This window comes from Mustelus asterias, chromosome 15, assembly GCF_964213995.1.
Source record: "Mustelus asterias chromosome 15, sMusAst1.hap1.1, whole genome shotgun sequence".
Classification (NCBI taxonomy): domain Eukaryota; kingdom Metazoa; phylum Chordata; class Chondrichthyes; order Carcharhiniformes; family Triakidae; genus Mustelus; species Mustelus asterias.
In genome coordinates this window covers 25,814,232-25,827,946 of record NC_135815.1, presented here as the reverse complement: position 1 = coordinate 25,827,946, position 13,715 = coordinate 25,814,232, and the positions used below count along the sequence as shown (strand labels likewise).

Genomic DNA, 13,715 nt, shown 5'->3' with positions numbered 1-13,715 from the left:
GGTGGTCACTTCTAACAATACCGTCATGGACAGTTGCATCTATGACTGGTAGACTGGTGAGGGTGAGGTTGAATAGGTTTTTCCTTCTTGCTGTTTCTCTCAGCACCTGCTGTTGACCCAGTCTATGTTCTTTAGGACTTGGCCAGCTTGGTCAATAGTGGTGTTACTGAGCCATGCTGGGTGATGGACATTGAAGTCCCCCATCAGAGTACATTCTATGCCCTAGCCACTCTCATTGTTTCCTGTAAGCGGTGTTCAGTATTGAGGAATATTGATTCTTCAGTTGGGGGTGGGGGGGGGGGGGGGGCATGTTAGATGGCAGCCAACAGGTTTCCTTGTTCATATTTAACCTGATGCCATGGGATCCAGGGTCAATGTTGAGAACTCCAAGAGCAACTTTCTCCTGCCGGTATACCACTGTAACACCAACTCTGGTGGGTCTGTCCTGACAGTGTGAGAGAGCGTACATAGGGTTGGTCATGGTGGTGTCTGGGACATTATCTATACGGTATGATTCCATGAGTATGAGTATGTCCGACTGTTGCTTCACTTGTCCCTGGGACATCTCTCTCAATTTTGGCAAGCCCAAAAATTCTAACAGGACAAGGTTTGTTATTGCCATTTCCACTGCCTTGGTCAATGCTGAGTGGTCCGCCTGGATTAATTTCTTTTTGTAGACTTTGCAGTGGCTTGATACATTCGAGTGACTTGCTAGGCTATTCCAGAGGGCATTTAAAAGTCAATCACACTGCTGTAGGTTTGGAGTCACATGTAGGCAAGACCAAGCAGATTTCCTTCCGAAAAGGTCACTAGTGAACCAGGTGGGATTTTGCGACAATCGAGAACGGTTTCATGGTCACTAGAACTGAAACTAACTTTGTAATTCCAGATTTATTAACCAAATTTAAACTCCACCAGCTGCCAAGGTGTGATTCAAGCACGTTGCACCACAGCCATAGCCTGGGCCTCTGGATTACTAGTCCGGTGACATCGCCATAACATCACTGCCTCTCCTGGGACTATGAGGGGTTAGAAAAAAAGGGAAAAGAAAGGGTGGACCACCCTCAATCTGCAAACGGCAGCTCCAAAGATCAAATTACACACCCCTCATTCTTTGATAAATAAAGTTAAATCAGGCTGCTTGCTCCTGCCCAACTGCCCACACCAAACATTTTATGACATGGGAAGTATATTATCAAGATTAATTGGCTTGGTAACAAGCCTAATTTACCCTTGATTACAAATTTAAATACATACCGATGGGCTGCTGTATTATGAAGGTGAATTTGGTGGTGGGATGGGAATCCACCCTACGTGCCCACCAACACCCACCCCCCCCCCACCGTAATCACACCCAGTGAGGCATGTAAAATGCAGCCCTGAGTCTCCCAAGACCCCAGAAAGATGTTGAAGATACTAGATTGCAAACAATTGTGCTGTAAAGTCTCCATTTACTTCTAAAGTGAAAGAGAATTGGAGTCAAGGATAGCTAATTAGCATTTCTAGCTGGGTGCAAGGTTAACGTGTTTCACGTTGCCATGGGGAAAAGGGAACGCAGAAACATAGGAACAGGGTGACAAGATGGAACAGTGGTTAGCATTGCTGCCTCACAGCTTCACGGATTTGGGGTTCGATTCCAGGCCTTGGGTGGCTGTCTGAGTGGAGTTTGAATATTCTCCAATGTCTGCATGGATTTCCTCCAAGTGTTCTGGTTTTCTCCCACACTCCAAAGATGTGTAGGTTAGATGGATTAGCCATGGTAAATGGATAAGGCAGATAAAACATGGATAAGGTAGAGGGGAGGGCCTGGGTGGGATGCTTGTTCAGAGTCAGTGCAGACTTGATGGGCCGGATGGCCTCTTTCTGCGTTGCAGGTATTCTAGGAATTGGCCATTCAGCTCTTTGACCCTGTTCCACATTCAATGTGATCATGGCTGATCTGCCATTATCCCTTAATACCTTTGCTTAACGAAAATCTTTCTATCTTAGGTTTAAAATTAGCAACTGATCTCGCATCATCTGCCATTTGTGGAAGAGAACTCCAAACCTTTACCACTCTGCTTGTACAGAAGTTCTTCCTACCATCTCTCCCGAATGGTCTGGCCCTCAGTTTTAGGCTATACCCTCTAGTTCTAGGATCGCCAATCTGTAGAAATCGTTTATCTTTATCTACCGTCTTTTCCTGTTAACATCTTGAAGACTTCAATCAAATCACCCTTCAACCTTCTAAATTCTAGAGAAGACAGGCCTAATTTGATAACCACACCTCATATCTTAACACCTGAAGATTCTTATAAATCTACATTGTACTCCCTCCAAGGCCAATACATCCTTTTGAAGGTGTGGTGCCCAAATCTGCTCATAGTGGGGTCTAACCAGGATTTTGTATAGCTGCTTTTTCATAATTTGTTACAGTAAAAGTTTTAAAACATGAAAATTTGTTATGTCATTCTTTCAGCAAATATCTGGAAGCTCGAATTTGTTTAAAGGGTATCTGTCTCTACAGATTAACATTAGTCTCACACAATTGTAGAAAATATTAGTTTTTTTACCAATAAATCATTCAACATATTCTCGTCATAAAAATTAATATCAGCCCAGGTATACTCTTCAATTCCTTTCGGATTTGGAGTAAGATCAAGAACAATCTTTAAACCTATAACACAAAAAACATCAGGCAATCATGAGAAAAGGAGTCATGACAAATTGGGAAAAACCACACAAGAATACAACATCAGAATGTATAAAGTCAGAGACATACCATATTTTGTAGCTGTTTTAATCAAAGGTTTTAATTCATTGATATAACCAAATCTTCGATCAACAGATTTTGAATCACTGCTGTTAGTCATAAAACTGTGAAAGGGCTCAATGATAATAGTGCCGATATTCAACCTCTTGATGTATTTTAGCTTCTGATGAATTCCTATAAAACAGAAAATCTTCTAAATATTGAATTTGATCAACTCAACAAAAAACATGAGCAGGATTGACAGGATTCATCAAATCAGTTAAAAAGTATTTTAAACCTGTTGAGAAGACAATTTAATACAGAATGTTCACATAGCCAAATGGTACCTTTCAACACTGGAAAATATCTACAAGGTGACAATTAACTGATTTAAGTTTTCTTGGGCCAGCATTTTACAATTGGAGATCGGGCGCTCGCTTGGCCTGACTAAACATAAAATAGTGTTAGATGACATTGGGAGTGCTTCCCGACACCATTGTCCACAGGCAATTTCAAGGTCGCCAAGTTGGATGCACATTCATCAACAATAAAAGAGCCAATTTAGGTCATTACCAAGGCAATTGTAAGTGATTTTACATTGCCTGTGCAATTTTTAGCTTGTTGCACAGGCAAAACGGGTGGACCAAAAACACATTCTTATCAATTCCTCATCCAAGGGCAAGATAAAAGGCCACTGGAGCACAAGCACTTTCACTGTCATGATGGGGTTGTTGCTGTGTCATTACAGAGTTGTCCCAGAGTTTATTTTGATTTTGGTAGTGTTTCAAGCCTTCATTTTAAGGCCTCAACTCCACTGGTAGGTTTCCCTAAGGATTGCAGCACCATGCTCCCTGAGTTGCAAGGCACAGTTTCTCTGTATCTCAAGTAATGGGGAGAGTGGACTCAGCTCGTGGGACTTCCTGTGGAGAAAAAGAGGCAGGAGATAGATGAGGCCAGGTGAGTGCGGGCAGTGTCCTAGAGAGAGACCTTTAAGAGGGGAGGCATGGACTTATTCGGTGCAGGACCAGTTGGGAGATCAAGGTGGGAGCGTCATTGAAGGCGCCATTGCCCAGAAACTAGAGTGCACAGGCAATGCTACAATTACCTCCAGATGTCTGAGGTCCAGTGTCGCAGGAGGCTTCACCACTCTCGGGACACAGCGACAGCAATATGACACATGACTGGTCCAGAAATTGCTTCCAACTGTGTGGGTGGGTACCCCATGCCAGTGACTTTCAAGGTCACAATGAACCTCAACTTCTACTTATCCAGTTCTTTTCAGCGCTCAGTGGGGGATCTGTGTAATGAGTCTCATTCAGCTGCGTACAGTTGTGTCAAGATCTTGACTGACTCTATCTTCTGACACATCTGCACATTTATTCATTACTCGACAGATAAGGCCAGCCATAGAAGAGTGCCAGTGGCTACACGGCAATGGCTGGGTTTCCCCACATTGAGGATGAAACAGATTGCACTCATGTGGCCATCAAGGGGCCAGCAGGTGTGCTGGAAGTTTTCCTTAGCCCAGACAGCTTCCAGTCAAACAATGTGCATTTGCGACCACAGGACATAGACTTCATAAGTTTGTATCTGTTAGCCTGGCAGCTCATACAATGCTTACATCTTATGACACTCACAGATGCCAAGACTGTTCCTGGCTCCTGCAGGTTTGCTTGCATGGATGGTTCTTGGGTGGCAAGGGCTATCTCTTGAAAACATGGCTCATGAATCCAATCTGTTTTTCAAGACAGAGCGAGGTACAACAGGAGTCATGCTTCCACAAGGGTGGTGGTGGAGAGGACCATCGGGCTGCTCAAGAAGTGCTTCAGATGACTGGACTGATCAAGGAAGCATATAGCAATATCCTCCAGAGCATATCTCCTCATAATTGTGGCATGCTGTGCCTTGCACAATCTGGCTCTGGCAAAAGGGAAACCCAACGGAGGCTGAGGAAGGCAAGGCAGCTCCACAAGCTAGGAAGGATGACTCCACTGATGGGTTAATGCAATGCCTCCAAAAACCTCCTTAAGCCTTCCCCACAACTCATGTTAGTATTCAGGGAGCTGCCTCTGTAGTTTTTAAACCCCTGCCGGACCCCCATTAGATCTGCCGCCCAATGCATTCCCACCCCTGCATGCACTGAAAAGCATACTGGGCAGGCTTTAATTGGTCACTTAGTGTAATATTGCATGAATAATATGACCTTGGTCAGGTGCAGGTTTTACATCTGCTCCCAGCTACGCCATCTTCGTGCGCAACCTGAAGATAAAATTCAGGCTTTGTTTTTTTTCTTCAGCTACACTGAATGCTCTCTCAAAACCAAACTGCTATTTTAAATATTAAGCTTGTTTTCCATAAAATAAAGCTTAAATAATACCTGGTAAATTTTCAAATTTCTCCCCATGCTGTCAGGTTTACAATAATTTTATAGGAAAATTACTGGCATTCTTCATAAGATTGTGGAAAGACACACAGCAGGTTTACTTGAACTTCAAAAATATTTGCTGATGTTTGGCACAATAGACTGGAATAGTGGTGGGGAACTTGCCGCCCGGAGGACCACATGCAGCCCATCTTGGTTCTGAGTGCAGCCCGTGAGACATTTTGTAAACCATTGCCCATGCACAGGGTTACTACATTCCATTGACTTTGGTCCGTGTAGTTTTATTTCCTACTGGTATGACTGAAGTGATACGCATGTAAAGTAAGAGCAAGTGAAGTGAGGTGCATGCTGATTGCACCTCACTGTGAGAGTCGTGTGCATCCTCTGTGTCCAAAGTGTAAATAGTCCTTTTGCTTTTACCATTAAGTTGATGTTCCATTAATAGACAAGTGATGAAGCATTTTCTATAACTTGGTGTGAAATATTTGGCATATATTAAATGTATTTAATCTTATTCATGGCATCACGGTTAGTGAACAAGCCTGATTTCAATCTGGCAGCCAACTGAGATGAAGGACGACCACTCATGTTGCCCACTCATTAACCTAAGTTGCCCATCAATGGGCTAGAATATCCATGTAAAACAGTAAAAACTGGATCAACAGAAATGAACCAAAGGGGTGGAAAGCTGGGATTGCTATTTTGAGGAGTTATATTGGAGTTGAGGGGGAACTTTGAATGGAATGGACTGAGAAGACAATGTTGTGATTCATACGTTTTAAAATTTACAGTAACAACTTGGATTCAGAATCCCAAAACAAATGGTCAAAATTATAGACTCCAGTTTTATTACTGCTTTTTAAAAAAAAGTTTATTTATATTATGCATATTTTTGGCATTCATATTTCAAATCTGGTCAATACAATAGGTTACCTGACCTTTAATGAATTGGAAACATACATTTTTAAAATCCGACTCATGTGTTTCTCACTGCCAAAATTGCACATACTCTCCAATAGAAGTATATCTAAATTACAATGAAACTCCCACATCATAACACCATAACCTCGGATTCAGCCCCTCCATTTTTTGTATTCATTCAAGGGATGTGAATGTCACTGGTTAGGCTATATTTATTGTCTATCACCATTGCTCTTGAGAAGGTAATGATGAACTGCCTTCTTGAACTGCTGCCTTCCATGTGATTTAAGTACACCCACAGTGTTGTTAGGGAGGGAGTTCCAGGATTTTGACCCAGCAACAGTGAAGGAACGGTGATATATTTCCAAGTCAGGATGGTGTGTGGCTTGGAATGGAGCTTTCAGCTGGTAGTTTTCCCATGTGTTTGCAGTCCTTGTCTTTCTAGGTGTTAGCAATCATGGGTTTGAAAGGAGGTGTCTAAGGAGCCTTGATGAGTTCCTGCGGTGCATCTTGCAGATGATAAACATGACTGCCACTGTGTGTGCTGGTGGAGGGAGTGAATGTTTGTGAATACGGTGCCAACCAAGCAGACTGCTTTGTCTGGATGGTCTCAAGCTTCTTGAGTGTTGTTGCAACTGCATTTATTCAGGCAAGTAGAGAATATTCCATCACACTCCTGACTTGTGCCTTATAGATGGTAGACATGCTTTGCAGAGTCAGGAGGTGAGTTACTTGCCACAGGATCTCTAGCCTCTGACCTGCTCTACTGTAGCCACAGTATTTATTTGGCTAGTCCAGTTCAGTTTCTGGTCAATTATGATTCTCAGGACGTTGATAGTTGGATTCAATGATGGAAATGCCATTGAATGGCAAGGGGCAATGGTTAGATTCGCTCTCGTTGGACATAGTCATTGTCAGGCACTTGTGTGGCACAAATGTAGAATGGTCCTACCATTAAGGTAATCTGTACGTATCTACCTGATATGCTGCAAGAAAGGATGTCCCGAGGCATGGTACATTGGGGAAACTATGCAGACACTGCGACAGCGGATGAATGAACACCGCTCGACAATCACCAGGCAAGACTGTTCTCTTCCTGTTGGGGAGCACTTCAGCGGTCACGGGCATTCGGCCTCTGATATTTGGGTAAGCGTTCTCCAAGGCGGCCTTCGCGACACACGACAGCGCAGAGTCACTGAGCAGAAACTGATAGCCAAGTTCCACACACACGAGGACGGCCTCAACCGGGATATTGGGTTCATGTCACACTATTTGTAACTCCCACAGTTGCGTGGACCTGCAGAGTTTCACTGGCTGTCTTGTCTGGAGACAATACACATCTTTTTAGCCTGTCTTGATGCTCTCTCCACTCACATTGTTTTGTTTCTTAAAGACTTGGTTAGTTGTAAGTATTCGCATTCCAACCATTATTCATGTAAATGGAGTCTGTGTCTTTATATGCTCTGTTTGTGAACAGAATTCCCACTCACCTGAAGAAGGGGCTTAGAGCTCCGAAAGCTTGTGTGGCTTTTGCTACCAAATAAACCTGTTGGACTTTAACCTGGTGTTGTTAAACTTCTTACTGTGATATTTGTATAGCAGTGGTCTAGGTTGTTTGGGCCTCTGGTGGAACAGGAGACTTATTGGTTGTAACTTTGTAGTACAAGCTCAGGCCTGACCCTAAAATGCCGTCCCTACTACCTTCCGCGGGAGTTCACCTCCGTTATCCTGACAGCAGTTTACATTCCACACCCCACATGGATGTGAAGATTGCGCTGGACGAAATATACACCACCACATATAGCGTTGAGATGAAACATCCCGAGGCCTTGTTCATCATGGCTGGGGACTTCAATCAGGCCAAGTTCAAGAGCCTGGGCTTGCAAACTCCTACTAACTGTCCTGGCTTGAGACAATTCACATCTCTTTAACCTGTGATTATCCCTTTCTCCACTCGCATTATCTGTACCTGTAAAGACTTGATTACCTGCAAAGACTCGCATTCCAACCATTATCTTGCAGTTGTGTCTCTGTCTATATATGCCGTGTCTGTGAACTCACCTCTCCACTCACCTGATGAAGGAGCAGCACTCCGAAAGTTCATGATTCCAAATAAACCTGTTGGACTTTAACCTGGTGCTGTGAGACTTCTTACTGTGCCCATCCTAGTCCAACGCCGGCATCTCCACATCATCCTTTATTATCAAGGCTACCCAACTCATTTCATATTTTGCTGATCTTTTCTTCCTAGCTTTGTACCTAGCTTGGAATATTTGGCTCCCAACATTGGTTATTTCATTAATGGCTATTAAATGAAACCTGTTTATCTGTCTATGCCATTAATTCATCTACCTTTTTATGAATGCTACATGCATTCAGATACTGTGCCTATAATTTTAGCTTTTTACCTATTGCTGCTGTTAAAGCCTCTGTCCCTTCCTGACATAATCTGCTTGCTTTTTATGCAAATTGCTACCCTGTTTTGAAGCCTTGTTTTTTCTGTTCAGACTTAGCCTCACCTTTTCTGTACAGACTGAGTCTCATCTGAAATCTCCCTGCCCCTTATTAATTTATGGCCCTATCTACTGCAGACACAATGCGCTGAAAGACCTCCTTTATAATGTAACTGTGATTTTCACCTTTAGAAGGCACACAAACATTAAATTAAAACCCATCTAAAACTATACCTTATTTCTATTATTTACCAATGCAAATATAAAGCCCTTAAAAACTATATTTGGTTTCCTAACAGGACTAAAGGTTGACAAGTCTGCTGGACCAGATAGCAGGCATCCTATAGTTTTAAAAGACATAGTTTCAGAGGTAGTGGATGCATTGGTTATAATTTTTCAAAATTCTCTAGATTCTGGAAAGGTCCAAGAGGATTGAAAAACTGCAAATCAAACAACCCTATTTAAGAAAGGAGGGAGATAGAAAGCAGGAAACTGTAGGCCAGTTAGCCTAACACCTATCATTGGGAAAATGCTAGAATCTATTCTCAAGGTAATAGAAGAATATTTAGAAAATCATAATGCAGTCAGGCAGAGTCAATGTTTTTATGAAAATAAAATAATGTTTAACAAATTTATTATTATTCTTTGAGGATGCGACAAGCAGGGTGGATAAAGGAGAATCCGAAAATGTTGTGCATTTTGATTTCAAAAAGGCATACAATAAGATGTAACGTAAAAGCTCATGGTTGGGGGTGATATATTTGTATGGTTAGCGGATTCATTAACTAAGGGGTAATTTTCAGTCAGACAAAATTGTAACTAGTGGGGTACCACTGGGATCAGTGCTAGGGCCTCAGCTATTTACAATCTATATTAATGACTTAGATGAAGGAATCAACTGTATCATAGCCAAGTTTGCTGATATAAAATTATCTCCTTGTCTCTCTCTCTCTCCCTGGGTGGCACGGTGGTTAGCACTGCTGCCTCACAGTGCCAGGGACCCAGGTTCAATTCCTGGCTTGGGTCACTACCTGTCAGCACATTCTCCCCGTGTCTGCGTGGGTTTCCTCCGGATGCTCCGGTTTCCTCCCACAATCCCAAAGACGTGCTAAATTCTCCCTCAGTGTATCTGAACAGGCACCGGAGTGTGGAGACTAAGGGATTTTTGCAGTAACTTCATTGCAGTGTTAATGTAAGCCTACTTGTGACTAATAAATAAAGCTTAGGCTTTTTGATTAGGCAGGAAAGCAAGTTGAGAAAGACACAAAGGGATATAGATAGGGTAAAGTTGGCAAATGGAGTATAATGTACGAAAATATGAGGTTGGCGCTTCGCCATGAAGAATAAAAAAGTAGAATATTATTTAAATGGAGAGATTGCAGAATGCTGCTCTACAGAGGAATCTGGGTCTCCTCGTACAAGAATCACAAAAAGTTAGCATGCCGGTACAGCCACCAATTAAGAGAGCAAATGGGCGGCACGGTGGCACAGTGGTTAGCACTGCTGCCTTACAGCTTCGGGGACCCAGGTTCGATTCCCGGCTTGGGTCACTGTGTGTGGAGTTTGCACATTCTCTTGGTGTCTGTGTGGATTTCCTCCAAGTGCTCTGGTTTCCTCCCACAGTCCAAAGATGTGTGGGTTAGGTTGATTGGCTATGCTAAATTGACTCTAGTGTCAGGAGGATTAGCAGGGTAGGTATGTGGGGTTATGGGAATAGGGCCTGGGTGGAATTGTCGTCGGTGCAGACTCGATCGGCCGAATAGCATCCTTCTGTACTGTAGAGATTCTATGATTCAAAAGGAATACTTGCCTTTGCAAAGCAGATGAACTACAAAAGTAGGGTAGTCTTGCTACAACCGTTCAGGGTTCTTTAAAAATTAATTCATTCAAGACATCCTAATGTTTAGAATTCTTTTCCTCAGAGAAAATTGGAGAGTGAGTCATTGAATATATTCAAGACAGAGTTATAATCTACGAGGGAGTCAAGGGTTATGGAAAGCCAGTGGGAAAGTGAAGTTTAGGCCACAAACAGATGAGCCATAATCTTATTGCATGGTGGAGATGTGAAAGGCCAAATGTCATATTCTTGTTCCTGTTTCTTATGATCTTATAAGTAGATGATGAAGATCTCAGGTTTGGGAGGTGATGCTGAAGCAGCCTTGGCAAATTGCTGCAGTGCGGTGGATATTATAAGCTTGTGTTTCATTACTGTTGTTGATGCAGTACAACAGGGAAGAGGAGAGAATTACATTATACTCCCAATTTGTTTATTGCAGAAGCTTCTGGGAGTCAGGAGAGAAGATCCTACTCACAGAATTCCCAGCTTCAGACCTGCTCTAGCACCCAGAGCATTTATGGGCTTGGTTGGTTCAATTTCTGTTGAACAATTACTTCTAGGGTTTTTATGGTGTAGGGCTTGGCAATGCTACTATTATTGAGTGTCAAGGGATCTGATTATACTCTCTCAAGTTGGAAATGGTCATTTTATGATAGTTGTGTAGTGCAACTATTATTTTCCACTTATCAGCCGAAGTCAAGATGTTATCCAGTCTGAGGAATTGTTCATGGAGCTGAACATTAAAGTCAGGCCCAATTGTGACCTCATGATTGAGCAGCTGAATAGGGACGCGCACAGTAAACAGCTCTGACAGCATCTGCAATGCCCTAGAGTTCAGAAAAGTGGTATCTTAGGGTGGTTAGTATGGGTTAAATATTAGGAAAAAGATATTAATTGCAGATGTAGACAAAGAAACGTTAAGTCTCCATATAGTGCGAGTATTTTGTACTTTCACAGTAACTTCGTTGCAGTGTTAATGCAAGCCTAATAAATAATAAACAAACTTAAAACTTATAGATGTTTATACCAAGAAGGTCTCCGATTCCATCCCCATTCCTATCGAAGTAAGACTGGAGTGCAATGTGGTACATTGGCCTCCTTTGCCACCATCTGAGTTTAGGTGTAGGTTTACACTCTGGGGTCCGCACAATAATCACCAGAGCCACCGCCAGCAAGCTTAACCAAGATAACCAAAACACAGCGACTAAACATCGCCTGGCCAACACCCAGTGGGATCCGCTGGCGACCTGCAATTCCATCTTAAGCATGGGCTTGAACGCATTATTGGTGTTCACGCTGTCCTTCCTCCGGAATCGGAACGCCTCAAAGCGAGGCCGTTTTTTAATGATCGCTGCAAGTTTGGTATAATTTAAGGCACGGCTGGTGCGCAGCTGGGAGCTGCTGTCAGGGATGATGTTAATGACGATCTGTTCTTGCCCGGCAGCGGCGACAGCAGCTTCAGCTTCAGGCGGGGGATCCTGTGCCACGTCCCGTGGCGGTGTCGCCCTGGCTTCGTCAGGCGCCGCACTTGTGGGGGCCAAGGTTTCTGCCTCCATTTTGGCCGCTGCCGCCTCGGGTTTAACGGGCGGACGTTCGGTTCCTCTCGTGCCGCCAACTGAACAATCTCGCGCTCGGTTTTCCCGCTCATTCTCTCTCGCGCTGCCCTTAGAGTCGCCCTCGGGGCGCCTCCCTCTTCAATCAACCTCTGCCTCCAGATTTTATTTTGTTTTTAAAGTTTTATTTTATTAGTGTCACAGGTAGGTGTGGTGAACCATAGATGGTTACCACTATGGGTACTGAACCATAGATGGTTAGCACTATGGGTACTTGTACATGTTACTGTTGTCACTACTGGGGTGTTCTACCTGTTGGTATTGTTCTGTGGTACACTCCGGTTGGCTCCGCCTACCTGTAGGAGTATAAAGGTCACTGCACTACCTGGTGACCCTTTAGTCTGGGATTGTATTGTTATGCAGTATGTTCCATTCTTGTTACTAATAAAAGCCTTTATTTCCTGGGTACGGTCCAGCCTCCCGAGTGATTTAATCGTGCATCAGTAGGCTCACATTAACACTACAATGAAGTAAATTACTGTGAAAATCTCCTGGTCGCTACACTGCGGTGCCTGTTCGGGTACACGGAGGGAGAATTTAGCATGGTAACACAATATTTTATTTATTTAAAGTAGTATACAAGAAATCATATATATATATATAAGCTGATATATACATTTTTAATTAACCCGTATACTTAAAAATGTGGTTGCAAATTTAATCTAAACTGAAAACTAGCAAAGAGAATCAGCTATAATTTATGTATTATGCAGGATACCTGGCCAAGGAAGAGCAACTTGTCATCTGTCCAGACACTGAAGAAGGATTGTTCAAGCCTGGGGTAAAATTTGTGTTAGGACTCACCTGTAGCTTCCACTGTCAGGGCATACATGCTGAAAACAGTAGTACACTGGTTCTGTGCTATGGTGAACCAAAGGGTCATCAGACTTTATCCTGCAAAGGGAATTTTTGAGATGGTTAACTAGTTTGTTTTAATGGTGAATCCAAGCCTTTGGAGGTAGCAATCTTCTCCAGAAGATGTTACCGCCACCTGGTTCCTAGAGCAGGACTTCCCGTGCCCACTGGGTTTCACTTAGGTCAGCAATGTCACTGTTAAAACACCTGAGTTGTTGGGGTTGTTCATGAGGGTCCTGATGTTCCAGGTCTCAATCTTCATTTTAAAGAAGTGGAAGATGCATGGCCAATGCAGCTCATCACATGGGCTTGCCAGAGCAAGACCTTGATCCAGAGGCAAAGGGGTGCAAGACAACATGTCCAAGTTCTGCTTTATGAGCCTAGGACATACAAGCACACATAATTCTATTCTCCTTTCCACAGGACTTCTCACTGGGATTCATAAAAGCACAGTGATGGCCTCATGAGGGTTGCACTGGTCTCTCACTGTTAACGGCCGCATTGCTCCTCTGTTGCTGTAAACGAACCGCTGTTCCTCTCACTCTTTGCACAGGAATAACTTATATAGTACCTTTAACATAATGAATGTTCCAAGACACTTCATGAAAGCAATACAAAAAAAGTATAACACTGCACCACAAAAGGAACTATTAGGTGAGATGACGAAAGGTGGGTTAAAGAGCAGGTTTGAAGTACTGTCATAAAGAAGACAAATGAGGTAGAGGCAAGGCAGTGCTTAATAATTAGTTTGTGGTCATGATCAAATAATCAAAATATAATTAACCTAATATGAAATTCTGCTTAAATGTAGTCAATGTAAGGCATTAGTGTCACACAATGTGTGTCTTTTGGTTAGAATCCCTACAGTGCAGGAGGCCATTTGGCCCATCGAGTCCACACCAAACACAATCCCACCCAGGCC

The 13,715-nt window shown here is 43.1% G+C and overlaps 1 protein-coding gene across 1 annotated transcript in view; it reads right to left on the bottom strand.

Moving 5' to 3' along the window:
* Positions 1-11,881, bottom strand: part of LOC144504906 (amino acid transporter heavy chain SLC3A2-like) — a 74,878-nt gene extending 62,997 nt beyond the window's left edge. The window contains exons 1-3 of the mRNA XM_078230655.1: positions 11,353-11,881; positions 2,762-2,926; positions 2,553-2,656 (exon numbers count right to left, since the gene is read on the bottom strand). Of these exons, the coding sequence (XP_078086781.1) occupies positions 2,553-2,656; positions 2,762-2,926; positions 11,353-11,881 (798 nt within the window). The remainder of the gene's footprint in view (positions 1-2,552; positions 2,657-2,761; positions 2,927-11,352) is intronic.
* Positions 11,882-13,715: the final 1,834 nt, after the last annotated feature.